The following is an 18769-nucleotide window of genomic DNA, read 5'->3' as shown; positions in this document are numbered from 1 at the left end:
ATTTGAACTGAAATATTTGATTAGGAAAAAATTAAAATACAGCACACTTAATATAGTTTAAATGTTATATTCAAACAAATTCAAAACTTTATGTGGAAAGAAGTTATTTTTATTTAAATACTTGTAAAATGTAAAGACAATACACAATAGCATGTACTTCCCTTACACTGTTTGTTTCAATTTAAGAAGAAAAATCCCCAAAGGCACTGATGCTCCCCCATGCATGGCTGCTGCCCACAGTACTTGAGCACCCAGTTACAATACAACTCACTGTGGTTGGACAGAGACTCAAGAGGTTAGTGAATTTATCCCTTTACTCTAAGGTAGGATCACATACAAAGGTTAAGCAAGCATGTTATAACTTCCTTAGGTAACCTGTTCCAGTGCTCAGCTATTCTTATATCTTGAAGCTTTTTCTTAATATCTAACCTAAATCTCCTTTGGCACATGGTAAGACTGTTATTTCTTGTTCTACTCTCAAAGGATGCAGAGAACAGATAATCACTGTTTTAAATTTAAAACAATTAAGCACTGTCTTTTCATGTGTTTGAAGATTATTATCTTGTATGCCCTTCCATCTTTTCTGGTCTAGCAGGTCTTTCAACCTCATTTACATGCCATGTTTTTACACTGCTTTTCATTCTTTATTATCTCTTGAACTCTCTCCATGTTGGCTACATCTTGCATAAACTGTGGTGCCCAAAACTTCACTTGTTATTGCTGAGGCCTCACCAGAGCTCAGCTAAGCAGAATAATTACCTCCTATGTCTTCCATAAAATACTCCTGTTAATACAACACAGAATATTTCTTTTTTGCAACAGTATCACATTGACAACTTTATACTCCCTTTATAATCCACTCTGCTTTCAGCTGGCTTTCAGCCATATCACTGTGTAGTCAGTTATTGCTATTCTGTGTTTGTGCACGTGGTTTTTCTTTCCCAAAATAATGTTTTTCTCTTGTCTTTATTGTATTTCATCTTTTGTATTCTGACTATTTCAGCCATTTACCAAGATGATTTTGAATTGTAATTTTGTCCTTCAAAACTCCTTCAAAACTTATAACTCCTTCAAAACTTTTGTTTTGAAACTTATAACTCCTCCCACATGCAAATTTTCTACAATCAAGGGTCAGCAACATAAGGTGCACATGCCGGATCTGGCTTGCAGATCCAGGGGGCTTCAGCAGTGGTTTGGCAGCAGGGGGCTTCAGCCATGCTCAAGTGGGTTGCAAGGAGCTGCCCCAGGTCAGGAGGTGGGGAGCTGTGCCCATGCCGCAGCCAGGCTGGAACACCAGGATCTCAGACCCAAGCTGGGCTGTTCCAGCTCTGATATGTTGCCAGTCACTATCCCACGTGTGCTCTTTATTCCGTGATTCAGACAGTACTGGATGCAGCACAGACCCCTGTGGGACCTCAACTGATATATCAGCATAGTTTGACTGCAAATTACTTACTCTTTGAGTACACTTTTTTCCCATCAGTTGCATACAAACATTATAATAATCTCATGTAGACTTCATCTATATGTCCCTACTTTGTTTGGAAAAATACTATCTGGAACAGTGTCAAAATCCTTACTAAAGTCAAGATACCCCATCAAAGAAGACAATTAGATCTGCTTGGTGTGATTTGTTCTTGACAGATGTATACAGAGTGTATTTTATCACCCTGTCATCCTCTTGAGGCTTACAAATTGATCTTTCCAGATCCAAGGTTATCAGGGTAAAAATACCCCTCCTTTTCCACTCTTTTTAAAGAAAAATACCCTATTTGTCCTTCCGTGGTTTCCCTTATACCTCATCCTTCCTCAATGCATTCTCATATATGCATTTCACTAGAAGTCCAAAGACTGCTTCAGATAGTTCCTGAAACACTTGAGGGCTGAACTACATCAGGACAGACCAACTTGAAATCTAATATTTTCATTCCTTTTTTATGAGATATTTGGGCATGAAAGCCAGCACACGCTGCCATTTTGCCAGCTAAGACATAAATTGCTAACAAATATAAAAGTAATTTCATTTATGTATGTCAATAAGCTGCTCCCATTTCAAGGACAATTCACAGAGAAGTAGGACTGGAAGGGACCTCCAGAGGTCATTTAGTTCAACCCCTGCCTAAGGCAGGATTATCTCTATCCAAACTATACTATACAAGCCACAATGTAAACTCTACAAACATCATGGTTACCTTAGTAGCAGTGTACCTCAAAACACAAAAGTGAGCTTAATAGCCCAATGCAGAAACACATAAGATATGGTAAAGTATAAAGTGGTATAAGATAGTTTCTTGGCACTCATTTGAAAAGACTGAAGTATTTCCAAACTCATGGCAACACATAGGGGAACATAGGAACTGCCATGCTGAAACAGACTCAAGGTCCATCTAGTAGTCATCCTGCCTCCCATACTGCAGATTGCACAATGCTACCATATGATGAAAAATCCCTATGGTTTTAAAAATCATTAGCAGACTGCAAGTAACTTAAGTTCAGAAGGAAGAGAGAAGGACAGGGCTCCAAAATACCCATTTTGCAACTAAAACACTCCCAGCAGTGCAACTGAACTGACTTCAGGCCAGCAAAATATTCACAGGTGACTACAAAATCTGTACCCAAGGTGTTATTGTTGGCTCCAGCATTTTATACCTTCTGGATTTCTTCAGGTAACGCGTGCATAGGAAGATGCTGATCCATGGCCTTCCAAAATTCAGGCACAGTTGTGAGGCAGGATGACAGGACTGGTGGGGATTACACAGTCAGCAGCAGGTGTTTAGCTATCAAGAGAAAAAGATGTTAAAATGTACGTGCCTACGGTACAGACCAGTGGTTCTCAACCTATTTAGACTCAAGGTGCTTCTCATTAGACTCAAAGCCCCCTCCCTGGCACCAGGGCCCCTCCAGAACTTTTTTGTGAATGGAAGAACTCCCGTGTGGAAGACAAACTGATTCAGGACCATGCCGATGTCCTAGTGGAGGAGCAGGCAGGGGTGGGGAGCAGCCAGGCAGGGACAAACCTGAGCCCTGCGCCTGGACTTATCTTCTCAGACCTTTTTTTGGAAATTTCATGTTTCAAATTCTATGGTCTGGGCAGAGCTCAGTCCTTCAAGTCTGTGTGGTGCCAACACCAAAAAGTCTCTTTCCCAGCCTCACCAGCTGGGGACTTCAGATACTACAGATGCTTCCTCAGCCTGACAAAGGGATTTAAACCTGAAAGCTTCCTAAGGCAATTTTCCCCCCCAACTATTTAAGTTGATCTAATAAAAAATATCAGATTCATCCAAAGAACCTTGTCTGCCTGTGTCCCAAGACCGACACTGCTATGGCCTACACCTCCCATCCAAAGCATTTACATTTGCACTGACTGGCTTTCTTGCCTATGTATTGGCCTCTGGCTGCTTTACCCCTCCATCCAGAGGCAGCACAGACCCTCTGCATGCGCTGCCTCGCCCCAAAGTTTCCTAGGAAGAATTTATCCAACTATTTGAGTTGATGTAACAAAAAATACCAGATTTACCCAAAGAACCTTGCCTGCTAAACCCAAGGTAAGACAAGGGTCTTTCGGTAAATCTGATAATTTTTTTAATATTATTAGTAGTAGTATTTTATTGTCTGCTTATGTCCTTAGACCAACACGGCTACAACTTACACCCCTAAATCCATGCTCCATGCAAGCCCCAGGCCCCTGGAGTGCAGGAGCCCCCCGCCAGAGAGAAGGGCCGGGATCGTGGGAGTGTCACGGCTGACGTGACCCGCGCGGGGCGCCCTGCACGCGGGGGGAGGGGGACTCTTACCTCGGCGTCTATCGTGCAGCGCCAACGGCTTCCCTAAGCGCCATGGCAACCGGAGCCCAGGGAACGTGACTCAAACGTGACGCAGGGGTGGGAGGAGTCGCGCGCCGGCGGGGGCGGGAGCCGGAGCGGCGGCCCGGAGCCGCGGGGCAGCGAGCTGAGCCCCGCCCTCGTCTGGGGGGTGAAATAAAACCAGGGGTGGAGATGAGCACGCCTTTCTTTCCTGGGGAGGAGCGAGCCCGGGGGGCGGTCAGGGAAGAAGGGGCAGCACCCGGTGCGTCCTACACAGGGTGACAACGCATTTGCCTGGAAAAGCGGAAGCCACGCACGACCCTCGGTCCCTGAGCAAGACTGGAGACTCCCAGGTCCCGCCGGCCAGGCGAGGGGCACCTGGCAGCACTTCCCTAACACGAGTTCGCTGCGGTTGCCACCTGGGGGCTTTCAGACATGGGAAAGAGCAGGGCTGGGTTTTGCTGGTGCATTGAATGCTACAGGCAGAGGCAGGACTGCCAGACAAAACCGAGAGAGGATCAAATGATGGTATGTGTAGCCAAGCACGGGAGTCACTTTTGTGCAGGCCCAGGATGCAAATCTAGCCTGCCCGATGCAAAATTGTCAAGTTGCTTTATTCAGTGAGAAAGAGAAATAATATTAGTGGGCATACTCCTGAGGTTGCTATCTTTAACTTCTACCTGGACAAGCACAGACATGCCGAGAAGAGATCTTGCTTTGTCATTTCCTGTAATAGAGGCCTTGAATAATACAGCACCACAATCTCCACTCCTGCTGCTCTGCAGGGCCTGAATTGAAACTAAAAATCACGTTTTAAGTTCAAAAGTCTGCCATCTCTAGCAGCTGTGGTGCTGCTTCACCAACTTTGCTGCCTGACTGCACTGCGCTGTCCCAGGTCCCATCTCATAACCCAGTGAGCGAGCAGAAGCCATTTCAAATCCAACAACAGGGAAGCAGCAGAGTATTCAAGGGGGCACAGCCTACATGGCAGGGCGAAGCAAGCAGTGGGGAAGTAACCAGCTGAAGCCTCACCGGTTTTACTGAAAACAGAGCATCTTGGTTTCACTTGAGCTGTCTGTGACCTTCAAATTGTTCCTCAAGCCTGGGTCAATCCCTGTAAGCTGGGACATATGTTCAACCTCTGTCTGAACTGCCTTTGCTCTCTCTGCCAGCCTAGAATGAAATCTGTTTGAGTTTACAACAGACCAATAAAAAGTAAATAAATCAATTAAAGATGTGAGAATCAAAGTAGGAGTTTTTATTGTGACTCCTTTCAACTGAATTAGTTTCACAACCCACACTCACTCCTTTTCATCATTGTCATCTTATGTGCAGCCTTCCAAACCTAAACCAAGGCCAGCAGCCTCGACCTTCTGGGAACGTTTTGCTTTACTCTGGTCAGCCTTGCCACAACACGCCAGGAGTCTGGGTCACACGTTTGATGAAGTGTTGGGCTTGAGGGTTTTGACAGCTTTTGTTTAGGTCTTCATCCCCTTGAACCTGGTGCAGGCCATCTGTATTATGGATGAAGCTTTGGCAACAGAACAGGTCATCAGTTGTCTGAGATAATTTAGACACATGATTTTGCCTTAAACTGGGGGTTGGACTAGATGGCTTCTTCAGGGCCCTTCCAGCTTGCTTTTTTATGATCCTAATGTCCTCCTGGGTTCATGAATCTCCATCCCTTTATCTTGTTCGTTTCCTGAACCATGCCTGTGACCAATACAGTAAGTTAATCTATAAACTATGAGAACAAATGAGACAAATGCTGTAACTGGTCTATTTTTGTGTGTTTGATATTTTCCCCCTTTAGAGAGGGTTTGATTAACAATATGGTTCTGGGTGAAACATCCACTGTCATTCAGAACTGGAATAAAAGCTAACAGCAAACATCTTGTAATGAAAAACAGGACAGCCTGACAGCAGTGTTGTTGATCAAACTAATACAATCCATGTATTGGTTAATTCTGCTCAAATCTACACTTAAAAGTGAGGTAGCACTAACTGTATGAATGAAACACAACTGCACAAGATAATGTTAAGGCCAGTGCCAACTGCAAAAGGTTCATTATCTGTCTGGTGCTGAGAATCCTCATATTTCAGGGACTTTGGTTCCCAATAGGGTCAGGCCTATAGCAGAAGTAGCTACACAAAATTCAGGATATGTGAACATTTATCCAGGGCTTCCAAGACAGGGAGTTTGAGTTTCCCCTTTTAAAAAAAAAAAATCAAATATGAATACACTGCCCTTGTCTGCATTAGTGAAACACTTCTACATCAAACTAATACATAAATAATGCAAGCAGCCAAAATTAACATGAGATAAGCACGGAAATATTAGGTACAGGCTGCAGCTGTTATTAGGTATTAGCTGCCCCTGCTTCTGCTGAGATGATGTCAGACCATGAGATGCTAAGTACGTGCAAGACCCCTGGGGAGATCATCCTGCCCCCTGTGCTGCACAGGCTGAAATCATCAGGGGCCTTTGCCCTCGGCTTGACCGGGCGGGCGCCGGCCCGGCTCGGCGTGTGCTCCGCATTCCGCTCCCAGCCTTCCCCGCACCTTCGTGCCAGCCTGGGCAGAGCCGCTCCGCCTATTTCGGGACAAACCCGGACGCAGCTCCTGACTCCTTTGAAGCAGGCCGGACTAAAAGTCAAAGTAGGACATCGGAAATACCCTGCTGACACCAGGCACCGTCCATCCCCGGGCGGGGCGGGCCGTGCTGCGGAGGGTACAGGGCGTCCTCGGGCGCAGCCTGTTACACCAGCGCGAGGGCAGCCGCTTCCTTGCAAACCGAGACCCCCCCTCTCGGGGCACGGCCGGGATCCAGGGAGGGGGGCTCCTGCTTTCTGAAACGTGGGCGGGATTGAAGGCCGCTCCCCAGCCCCCGCTGCACCCCAGCCTCCCGCCCGCCGCCGCGGGGCACTGCAGTCGCTCCCCCCAGCCATGGCGTGACTGGCCCGGCAGCACCTGCGCGCCAGCTCCCGGCTCACCCGTGCGTGCGCTCGCCGCGCCGCGCCGCACGCAAGCCCGCGGCCGGGCCGGAAGCCGCAGCCGCTGCTGCACGCACGTGGCGCGGCCGCACGGAAGGCGCCGGCTCCTACCGCGGGGCAGTCCCCGGCCTGCGGCCGCCCTTCGCGTGCGTGGCCCGGCGCCTGCTCCCCGCGGCGGGGCCTTGCGTGCCGGCCCGGCTCGCTAATCCCGGTGCCGGCAGCAGCGAGCCTCGGCAGCTCTTGGCATCCGAGGTGTCCCCCGCAAGGGCGCCCTGTGCGCGGGGGGCGGAGGCGGCTGCCTGGCGGCGGGGGGGACGGAGACAGCTGGGGCCGCACGCACAGCCCCGGCCTGAGCGGGGGGGCTTAGCTCCCTGCCAAGCAGCCCGAGCTACGCGCCGGCGAGCCCTCCCCCCCCGGGAGTGCAGCTAGAAAATGCAGCCGCGGGGCGAGGGGGGCAGTGCCAGCTCGGGGACGCCGGGGTGGGCTGCGCGGGGGCCGGGCGCTGCAGAGCCCTTTCCTCGGGCCGGGAGAGCAGCAGCTCCCGCTTTCGCAGCAGCTGTTTCCCTGCGTGAGCCCTGCCCGGGGATTTGCATGCCGGGGGGGCCGCGGGCGGCGGAGGCCGGGCCGCGCTCTCACGCGAGGCCATGTCAGGTTCAGGGCGAGGGTGTCGTGCGAAGCCGCGATGAGATCAAGGCGAGGAACCGCAGCGCTGTCGGCACGCAGCCGCCAGGACCTGCAGGGAGAGGGCAGGGCAGGGCAGGGCTCCCCCCGCCCCGGCTCGGCCCGGGAGAGCCCGGCGCGCTGAGCACAGGCTGGGCCCGCCGGGCGGGATGTGACTCAGCCGCCAGGCCCGCACTGGCGCTGCGGGGAACCGCCGGGGCTGCGCGCACGCACGCACGGCGAGCGGCGGCACGAAGCGCGGGAGCGGGCCTCGCTCGGCGGTGCTCCGCTCCCCGCGGGGCCGTCAGGTTTCTACCGTAGAGAAGCGGAGCGTGGCAGGCCCAGGCCCAGGGGCTGACACGATTGAACCCCCGCCCCAGCACGGCTTCATCTTCCCCCGGGGAGCGCGGCGTGCAGCGCGGGGGGAGCCGTGGGGCCGAGGGAACCCGGGAACCAGCTCGGGGGCAAACTCCCACGGTGCTTGGTGATCAGGGTCCTTTACAGCAACCTTCCTCAACCCTGGATTGCAAGACTGTACGCGAAAGGGGCCCGAACAGACTTTTCAAGTGGATTTTCTTTCAAAGGAAAAACGCACCGGGGAGCCTGCGTTTTCCCTTGCAGGCTGGCTGAGACCCAGCCTGCAAGGGGCTGCTTGGGTTCCCAGCACGCTGGGGCAGGCATAGTGGGCCAGAAGTAAGGGGCCCTGGGTTGGGAGTGGCCACTGGTGATTACAAATGGGTCCTGGTACAAAAAAAGTTTGAGACCCACTGCTTTACAACCTGACTCCAACAATTAGCTCAGTGTGCCCAGAACAGAGCCCCTTGCTTACATTCAGGGAGCTGTTTTTCTCCCCAGCAGTGTGCCTGGTGCAAGGATTTAAATTCAGGGAAATGTCTCTTTCTTGTAAAAAGCTTGGGCTTGTTCTCTGTATCAGGCTTGTGCTCTGATTTGGGGTTTTATTTACTTTTTTTTTTTAATTCAATGCCTACCATGAGACAGACTCCCAAAGCCATTTTGCAGTGAGGACTTGAATTCAATTCTATTTGGAAACTTCTCCTGGTTCTAAATGTTTAACAAGGGACCTGCAGTGATAAAGCTGTTACCTACAGGCCCAGGGAACTTGACAGAAATAAACAGGTTCTTGTGTTGGGAGGCCTGCAGGCAAGGTCCACTGAAAGGGATATGTGATGATAAGCCAAGGAGGGGGAGGGGCATTGTATAAGGGCAAGGGGTTGTTTCTGATGCTACTTGCATACCGTGCTGCTGTTTCTTAAGTCAGGTTGGTTGTGATTTTTTCCTCTTAAAAAATAAGGAAATGGTCAACGCTGAAGAGCAAATCTCTCAAGGAATGCCACAAAAGGTGGGAGTGGAGGGTGAATGTTGCAGGGCCAGGAGCTCTTTCAAGGCAGTGGGATGGCAATATGGGAGAAAGTCTTGAGGTATGAAAGTCAGTGGAGCATGGACGAAATTGAGGAATGAGACAAGAACTGTAGGCAGAGGCAGAACTGTGCAGAGCAAAAAACAGGGAGCTGACACTTGGGGAATAGCCTGGGAATAAGGTTTCATAGACATTAGGACTGGAAGGGACCTTGCAAGATCATTGGGTGCAGCCCCCTGCCCCAAGGGGCAGGAAATCAGCTGGGGTCAGATGACCACAGTAAGGTAAGCATCCAATAGGAAGTCAGGGAACTATGACATGATGGGAATAACAGAGACTTGGTGGGAGCTCGCATGCCTGGAGCACTGCCATGGATGGGTATAAAGTGTTCAGGAAGGACAGGCAAGGGAGAAGAGCTAAAACTGGACAGAGCAACAAGGGTGATGTTGTGGTGGGGATCTGCCACAGAGCACCAGACCAGGAGGAAGTGGTGGATGAGGCTTTCTTCAAACAGCTAGCAGAAGTTTCCCAATCACAGGCCCTAGTTCTCTTGGGAGACTTCAATCGTAATCAGTATAGTTTGTTCTTGCACTCTCAGTAAGGCTTCTTTAAAGTACAGCCAGCTCTCCTGGACTTCTTTCCCCCTCCATCTAGCTTCCCAGCTCCTATCCAGGAGTTCCCCAAGCAAGTCAGAGACTGCTTTTATGAAGTCCAGGGTTCTTACTCTGCTGCTCTTCTTCTTTCCTTTCCTCAGGATCCTGAACTCAATCACCTCATGGCTCATTGGCTGCCCAAGTTGCCAACTACTACTGTATTCCCCACCAATTCTTCCCTGTTTATGAGCAGCAGGTCAAGAAGAACATGGCCCTTAGTTGGCTGCTCCAGCATTTGTCCCCAGTACTCTCCAAAAACTTCCTGGATTACTTGCACACCCATGTATTGCCCTCCCAAGGTGGTGTGATACTACCATATGGAGGAATTGGACAGGAATGAGATTTTGGCAGAACCCTAGGCAGATGCATGTTGAGAATTAAATAGGTCAAAGAGAAGAAGGTTCCATAGAAAGCAGCAACTATCAAGTTAAAGACAAGCTACTGACAGGAGAAATGCAGGTGATGCAAAGGAGGAAGTGGTAGGATTAGCCCATTGCCTAATGGCAGAAGAGGCGAGAGGCATTATATACAATATCAAGAGTGCATGATTTATTCACTGATACAAAAGGGAAATCATCTGAAGAGAATTATAAGCAGCTCATGTTGCACTGAAGTTGACAACAGGACATCAAGGGAGAAAGACAGTCAGAAAGACAGTAGGAGATAGGAGAGTTAAGTGAGGAGCTGGGAGCACAGAGGCATGTCTGGCAGTCATCTGCACAGAAAAGAAACCATAAGAGCCCAGAGGTACCATGGAAAGGAGGATGAAGCAAAAGACTCAGTAGATTAGACAATGTCCTGTTCCTCATTTTCAAGGTGCTCAATTGCCTAGGTCCACTAATCTAAAAGAACACTTAAATCTCCAAGGACACTGGCAGGCAACTTTGCACTTCAGGCAAAACAGACTTTTTTTTTTTTTTTTAGATAAAGGCATAAAACAGCTTTCCCAGGGACTGGTTCAAGACTGAAAGAAGTTGCATAGCACCTAATTACCATCACTGATTTTAGCGCACACTGCTTCAAGTACAGGATGCCCTGCTATCTACAATTTGAAAACATAGCTGTATGTACATAAACAACCAGTCTGCTGCAGACTATTCTTTCCTGGGTATTGGAGAAGATGCACATGACACATGCAACTCACACAGTTTATTATTGCTTTACTGGAAGACACTACAGCCATGATGGTGATAAGGAGCCTACATAAAGTAGACTAGAAGGAGAGAAAGGAGGAATATGCAGAAGGAATGTCAAAGGGAGGAGAGGAGGGGTGACTGCCATTACTGAATGTGGATGGGTTAGAGAATAAGGTTTGGTTAGAAGATCATCATCCCTAGCAGTATGAGCAAAAGCAGCTTTGGTGGAATGTATTTGTACCACATGCTGTCCACCCTTTTGTGCTCTTTGTTTCTGTAAAGCGTTCAGTCTGTTTGAATGATGTAGTAAAATAAGGCCCCAACCCATGCTGAAATCAGTGTACCCAATTACATTTTTAGATGTAATTGGGTACATCCATGGCATCAGGATCTGGGTGGAGGTCCAGAACAGAACACATCAGCCTACCACTTTGAGACTTTAAACTTTGAATCACACAAACAAAAGCCAACTTTGTTGTCAGCTGTTTAACCTTTTCTCCTTCTCAAAATGCTACTTCAGGATTCAACAATAGACAATAATAGAGGCAGTCCTCGCACTTACCACACAATTGGTTCCTGAAAACCGTAAGTTGAAACATTGTAACTCAGAACCATTTTTCCCCATAGGAAACAATGTTATAAATGGGGATTAGTTCCTGAACCAAGGCCCAATACCCTATTTTCACCAAAAGTACCCCAGAATTTTGTACTCAGTCAATTATATAGGAGTAATATAGCTACATTAATGTATTTATTTTGTAAATAGCAATCACATTGATTTGGAAGGATTTCTTTGAGGTGACTTTGCTGGACTTTTTGAAGGTCTCTTGGTTGGACTTTTTGAAGAGTTCTTGGCTGGAGTCTTCTCAGGAGTCTTGGCTGCAGGTTTATCTGGAGCCTTGTCTGCTTTCTTAAAGAAAGTGTCCAAGGAAGTTTGGACAGATGTTCTCCAGGGAGATGGGTGACACAGCGAACTTGTTCGCTGGCGTGGCATTGCATCGGATCAAGCGTTGTAAAGTCAAAACTGACATCAGAAAGTTGAAACGGTGTCAGTTTATAAATGTTGTAGGTGCGATACGTTGGAACTCAAAACGTTGTAAGTCGAGGACTGCCTGTATACCAACACATCAGCATATGAAAATACAAATGTTGCAGTGGTGTGATGTGAAAAGATGTGTTTAAAATAGGTCACAAGTTAGCACAGGGTGTGCTTTAGTTGCATGCTATCACTACAATTTCATGGCTGTCAGAACCCACTGAGGAACTTACGCATCTAGAACTATAATGAGTATTAATAATTGTCCTGTAGTTTCAAGTCTGATCTGACTCCTATTGAATTAACTAAGAAAAAAAAAATTCTGACATTAAACGAGGGCAAGGTCTAGCCCTAGTTTACAGTTTACTCAATATGATTAAAATATTAAAATTATCAGCACATGTAATTTATTAAAACACTAGCATAATTATTTCCATTATTACATATGACTATGTTCTCAGTTAGTGATAGCTACATCGTAACAGCCAGATATACTGCATTGAACACCATATGAAAAAAAGTTAATTGAAGGCCCTGCTACTATTTATTCTTACATTAGAAGTAATTGTACTGACACCAGTGGAGTTACAATAGAATAAAACTGGTATAAGCAAGATCAGAATCAGGACCCATGACTTCATAAATGCATTACTGTCGGTTAGACTGGCAACTACCGAGAGAGAGAAAGGTAGTTAGCCCTGTTAGTTTAAGTCAGGCAGAGACACAGCCATGTGATGTGGGGGAGGGAGAATCAAGCAACGTGATTTGTGAGGGGCTTGAAACAGCAGCCAAAAAAAGAAAAGCCATCAACCGTGAAGATTTAGTCACTTCCAGCATCAAAGAAAAAGCCCAAGAAACTGCAGTATGAAAATTTCAGTCAGTTATTTTAATTCTTATTTATGTTTGTGAAGGATGGATGAGCAAGTCACAATTTCTGCTGATTTCTTTTCTGTTTATAGTTGTCCTAAAGGTTTGTAAAGTGAAGTTTCAGCTTATAAAATGCTGGCTAGGACTCTCTGTTTTTCACCTCGGAGAAGTACCAGAGAATCTGACACAGTCGGCAGTGTGAGGCCTGGAGCTGTCGGGGTGTCGAGGTGTGCTGCTAGAGGCTGAAGCAGATTCACAAACTATGTGCGGCAGCTGTCACAGTACCTACCTACCCTAGACCCGCTTCCAGCCATGCTTTGGGGCCCTCATTTTTATAAGCAGTAAATTCTCCCCATCCCCATTATTTTTAGGGAATAAGAAGTATACAACACAGGCATTAGGTTCCTTATTTCTGGTGCCAATTTCTACATGGCTTCATTTGTATATAAAGGTTCACGATAGGTTAACTTACTAGGTATTGGTGCCAGCGGCTTAAGTACTGGCTGCCTAGCAACTGGTTTCTAGGGAATTGGGAGGTCAGTCCAGAAGCTTCCTTCACCTTGTTTGATCCTTTGGGATCAAACTGTTAATGAAGTGCATGATCTAGCAGACTGGTCATGCAATGTTTACACTGCAAAATGCTGCACAAAGTGCCGTGTAAGACAAATCCTGCTCACCTTATTCACTGGATGCACTGGAGTCAATGTCCCTATTCACATGAGCAGGAGAAGAAAGACTTGGCCCATAAGAGAGAAATATGACATTAAAGCAACATTAGTTTGTCAATAGTGGCCACTAAGGGAGCATATTTCCTGCTCATGTCTAAAGTGCTTTTCTAGTGATATCAGGCCTTGTCATTACTATTAGTGCCTTGCAGCCACATTCTTCCAGCTATATTGACACAAAGTGACTGCAAAATTCCTCTACAGCCCTGTGATCAAATACCTGTAATGCATGCAATTTCCCTGGCAGGCATATTAATGTCTGGCTCAACTCCACTGCAGGATCCCTCAGTGCAGAAAAAGTACTTACGTTTTTTCAGGGCACAGAGATGGGCAAAATACAGTCTGTGGGCTGGATCCAGCCCACCAGGCCATTCTATCCATCCCATGGGGCCCTAAAAAGTTTAGAAAATGAATTATCATCTGCCCATGGCTGCGTGCCAAAGATAACAAGGCACCAGTGGCAGCAGGACCCAAGAGCGCAGCAGCAAGGCCCACCCAGCCCTGCCCCACCCTTAGGCCCTCCCCATACTCCCAGCCCCCAACCGGAAGGCTCTGCAGCTTCTGGCCTGGGCACCCTTTGGCTGTTCCCCAGCCCTCCCTCCATCTGCGTGGAAATTCAGTGGCGGGCAGAGATAGCGAGTGGCAAACACCCACAGGCACAGACAGCAGCATCAGCAGCACTTTTTGCAGAGGGTGCACCGCCAAGCTCAGGGGGTGCACATGCACCCATGTGCCCCCCTATGTGTTGCCAATGCGGGGGGGGGGGGGGTGAAGGACCACTGCAATCAGCCCATGCCACAGGACCTGGGCTGGGCAGGCTGGATCCATACCATGCCATGTGGCACGGAGTTGGTGGGGCCTGGGCAGGAGGGAGCGGGTAGGTGGGAAGAAACTGCCATGATCAGCCTGCCATGCATCCTGTGCCAGGCCAGGTTGGTTCCATGCCAAGCTGTGTGGTCCCGGCCATGCGGCCGGGAACTGCATGATGCTGGCTAGGACAGGCTGGAGCCAGAGTGGCTGGAGCTGGAACACTAGGCAGGAGGGCCAGGAAGTGGCAGCAGGTGAGGGGAGTGGTGGCAGAGGGTGGGAAATGATAGCAGCCGTGGTGGGCAGACATGCAAGAGGGAAAGTAGGGAAGCAGCAGTGGAAGGGTGGCAGTGGCAGTGAAGGAAGCAACAGCGGTGGGGGAGGGGCAGCAGTGGTGGGTGGGAGCCCAGGGCCCACGCCAGTGCCCCAGGGCTGGCGGAGACCCAGGGTGGGGCAGCAGGAGAGCAAAGCCTGAGCATGGGGTCCACCAGGCTCCATCACATGAAGTTCGCATGCTGTCCACCCAAGCCATGTGCTCTGGGGGGAACCTCGCACGATGAGGCTGGCAGCCTGGCCCTGCTCACTGCTACGTGCAGGTCATAGAGAATGGCAGGGAGCACCATGCTATGAAACTGGGCTGCTTCCGCCCCTCTCCCTGCTGGTGGAGCCCCCATGGCCTGCACTGCCGGCTTCATTGCACAGGGCTTGGTGGGGCTGGCCTTGCACACTGCCACCACCTGCGGCCACCTGCGCAGAGAGCTGTGCAATATGGGATCAGGTGGGGCTGGCCCTGCTCACTGCCACCACATGCAGCTCCAGGGACTGACACACTCCAGGGACTTGGAGGACCCAACCCTTCCCACACATGCACATACATGCACGCATATGCACCCGTAACTTCCCACATATCCCACCTCCCACCATTCCCCCAAACACACCCACCCCACTCACCATAACCCTGCACCCTCCCACAGCTCCCACCCCCAACTACATACCGTAATCCCTTACCCCTCACACAATATACAAGAGTAGGACTGTATTATGAGCTATTATGCAATTGCCTCTAGATACACTATGCAAACATACATAAATCAGGACAAAATATTTTTAAATAAAATTAAAATGTTTTATTTTTTTAGTATATGATTTGGGGGTTTTTTTTCCAGTTTCAAGACAGCAGCATCCTCCCTCCCAAAAGGAGTACTTCTGGGGCAAGGAGAGGGACTTCCAGTGGCAAAAGTGAGGGGTTAAAGGTGGCAATCAGGTGGCAGAGCACCTGTCAAGGAACAGGGATACCTTTACAACCCTCAGCAGCTCACCAAACCTCTTTAAGCAGCCCTCCAGTGGAAATAATTGCCCAGCCCTGCCCTAGCAGCTGAAAAGCAATTTAGGGTAGTCCTGGGGACCGCCCTCAGAGCCAGAATAACCTGTAGTACCGCGCATAAAAAAAGAGGTGCAAGTCACTCCAGTAGGCACTGGGTTCTGAACCAAGCCATGAGTAATTAGGGCCTGAACTGAGGTTTCACCAGGGTCAATAGACAGCTACCCACACAGATTGCAGCTCTAAGTAACACAGTGCAGTGTCTCAGGCATTATGTGAGAGAGAGTTTGCATTTCAGGTTTCGTTTCATTCAAGATTACATTGCCTCCCTTATGATATTGGATTATTCTTCCCACTTTATTCACAGTGATACTAGCATGTGCTTTGGCTATTTCTTGGTTTGGTTCCTGTAATTTGTTTTTAAAGATCTTACTCCATTTTGTGATAGCAAAAACCATAGGGTCCCCAGTTCTACCAGTGCAAACAGCAGACCCCAAGCACTGTGCTGTCATTGGGAATTACTTACATCCATTGCCACAGGAAAATTGTGGAGCTGCTCAAATCTTGCATTGTGCAGTTTATATGGTCTTTCCACAGTCATTATTTCCCCCCTGCAGAACACAACATTATTTAAAACACACCGCAAACATGTTAATCTTTTGTTTATAGCTTTTCCTACCAAATATGAAGAAAAGAGGACTATCATTCTGTTGCACAAGCTGAGCAGAAAGCCATCACTAGCAGAACACATGCAACATTATTAGCAAACAGGTGAATGGCGCTTCCTATTTCCCTCAGTGATATTGTGACAGAATTTAGAGGCGTAGCATGCTGGGAGTCAACTTTGTGCAAGTGGATAGATAGGAGAAATGAAACAGGTTTGGTGACTGAAGGTTCAGGTACCTATAAATCAGTCCCAGGAGAACTGTTTCAGTCTTCACACACCTTTACTCTTCAGCCTTTCCTGTATAGAGGCATAGTTTGGTAGATTCATTTACTCCCTGTTGCTCAAGCTGAAGTTGCTTGCCATATCAATTAGGAGCCTGCAGGCAGCAGAAACCTAGTTTTTAGGAGCATCTTGGCTGATCCAAATCCTAAATAGTGAATTTAGTGTTTTTCTTGGTTAGTTGAAATTAATGCTCACAGAGCAATGAAGCTATCAGATCACTGTTTGTCTTCTTTGCTATGTACTTTTCATTGTAGTATCTAGTCAGTCACAAATCAAGACCAGTGCTTCCATTCTCCACCTTAAGATTAAAGGCATTTTATGAATTTATATTCTAGTCACACCTATGGGCCACAGTCAGAATTATGGCCCATACGCCTTAAAACACATAATAAGAGACAATCCCTGCCTCAGAAAGCTCACAAGTAACCTACTTCTACAAACTGCAACCAGGTGCTTATTTATTGGAGCAGTATTGCCACAGTCATTCTGCAGCCCTTGTTTATTAGAAGGCCTGTCAAAGGAGAAGCCATTTGCATCACACAATAGGCTGCATGACTGCTGCAGTGCTTACAGCTCTGCTGAGAGTGCCTGACCCCTAGACATCAGTTTTTGGTCAGGTTGGAAGTATCATCCTTGGCAAGTTGAACAGACAGGGGCCATATTGGAAAAGGAACAAAAATGACAGAGGCAGTTTTCCAAACTTCCCCTACACAAACGTTTTACTTGCAAAAAGAGGAAGGGTGTGCAGTAGTTAGGAGCATTACCCTGAGATATGGGAAATCAAAGTTCAATTCCTCTCCACACCAGCTATCTTGTGTGACCCTGGGCAAGTGACTCAGGGCCTGGGTCCAGAGGGAATTTCAATACTGCTCCACCTTCACACCACGGTAGGAAGATAAATATATTGAAGAGGGTGACATGCCATTGGCCCAAAGGACTTTGTGCTGCACAGCTGTCAGCTGTGGGTTCTGATCCTTGTAGTATAGTAGATTGTGAAGGTCTGCAAAAGCCAAACAGCCCTTTAACCTCTCCACGCCCTCTCCAGTGAACTTAGTTACATCTTTCTGAGGAATGTGCAATTCATACAACTCAAAGCCATTTCAACTTCTTTAATGTTATCTTTGCTCAAGTTTACATTCTGAAAGTTTTCTTCAGAACCATAAGCTAAAAGCTTTCATAAAGTGGGCAGGGTTTCTACAACATAAGTTAGCAGTTTTAGGTTAGAGCTAATACTGATTTTTTTAAACAGTGTACCTAGCCCTATGCAGAGAAGGTCTAGACAAGAAGTAGAGGGATTGGTATCCAGATTTGTAAAGATACCACCTTCATAGTCATCAGATCAGCTAATTATTATATTACATTTTAATATTTATTTTTTAAAATAAGTATAAAACACACACACACATATTCATACCTTAAGTCTCTTTTGCCCAACATTTTCATGGAGAAAATAAAAAAAATGAGACTCTCGGTATGCAAACAAAAACTATCACAATGAAACACATGACAAGCTCACAGCTAGAGACCAAAAGGGAAACTATCACAGGATAGAAACTGACTTGTTGAAAGTGTTATCACTGCACCCCTAGAGACAAGCCAGGTAGACAGTAATGTAGTTAGTGATGTCAAGCCTGGGGACAGAGCAGGGATTTTTCTCTCAGAATCTGTTTTCATTCTGCAATAGAATATTTTTTTATAATGAGTCAAAATTAAACCTTCAAGCATCTTCATGGTATACACATTGGAACGCACTTACAAGGTTTGATTGGGGAAACTCCCCCTGCCCCACCTGAATTTCATATTAAAAGGACTACTCCATTCAGATCCAGAAGAATGACCTTCCTAAGTCAGATACCTATGTACTATGGGAACAAAATACTGTTCTTCTGAAGACAATGTCAGTCAAGTGGTCATTTTAATATGAGGGTTGTTTAGATAGGCCCCATTCATTGCATGCAAAAAGGGTATTGCAACAGCTGTACAAAGTCCTGTGTCCACATATACCAGCCCACACATTATACACACCTCTGTTGCATCAGCATGTTAGAATACCACCCTAAGCAACTCTGGCTGAAATTGTTCTAGATGGTGTCTTGGTGAGGTTACATCTGTGCAGCTGGCCCTCAAAATGAATCCCACGGTGTAGTTCTCATCTCATAAATTCTTAGCGTTAGGAGCTCCTCTTAGCTAAACTTGCCCTAGTGGATTTATGCTGCATAGTTATGATAACAGGCGATCTCATTGATAAACAAATGCCCAGTACTAATTCTCGATAAGTATACAGCATTCCCATAAACCTTATCTGTATTTGCATCTGTGGCACTGCTGAATGTCTCATCTTAGCATTCACTTCCTACAACACCTGTTGCAGCTGAATCATCTGAGGCCAATGTAAGACCTTGCTTGGATTCTAGAATGACAAGGTCATTCTGGTGGAGTTC

At 47.5% G+C, this 18769-nt stretch overlaps 1 protein-coding gene across 1 annotated transcript in view; it reads right to left on the bottom strand.

The window, feature by feature from the left end:
* Positions 1-3930, bottom strand: part of LEKR1 (leucine, glutamate and lysine rich 1) — a 162735-nt gene extending 158805 nt beyond the window's left edge. The window contains exons 1-2 of the mRNA XM_019532510.1: positions 3795-3930; positions 2650-2777 (exon numbers count right to left, since the gene is read on the bottom strand). Coding sequence (XP_019388055.1) covers positions 2650-2697 — 48 coding nt within the window. The 5' untranslated portion in view covers positions 2698-2777; positions 3795-3930. The remainder of the gene's footprint in view (positions 1-2649; positions 2778-3794) is intronic.
* Between the last annotated feature and the right edge of the window lie 14839 nt (positions 3931-18769).

The sequence above is a fragment of the Crocodylus porosus genome, unplaced genomic scaffold, assembly GCF_001723895.1.
Source record: "Crocodylus porosus isolate Cpor-Errol unplaced genomic scaffold, CroPor_comp1, whole genome shotgun sequence".
Lineage (NCBI taxonomy): Eukaryota > Metazoa > Chordata > Crocodylia > Crocodylidae > Crocodylus > Crocodylus porosus.
Note: the sequence above shows the minus strand (reverse complement) of the source record. Positions and strands in the feature narration are given on the sequence as shown.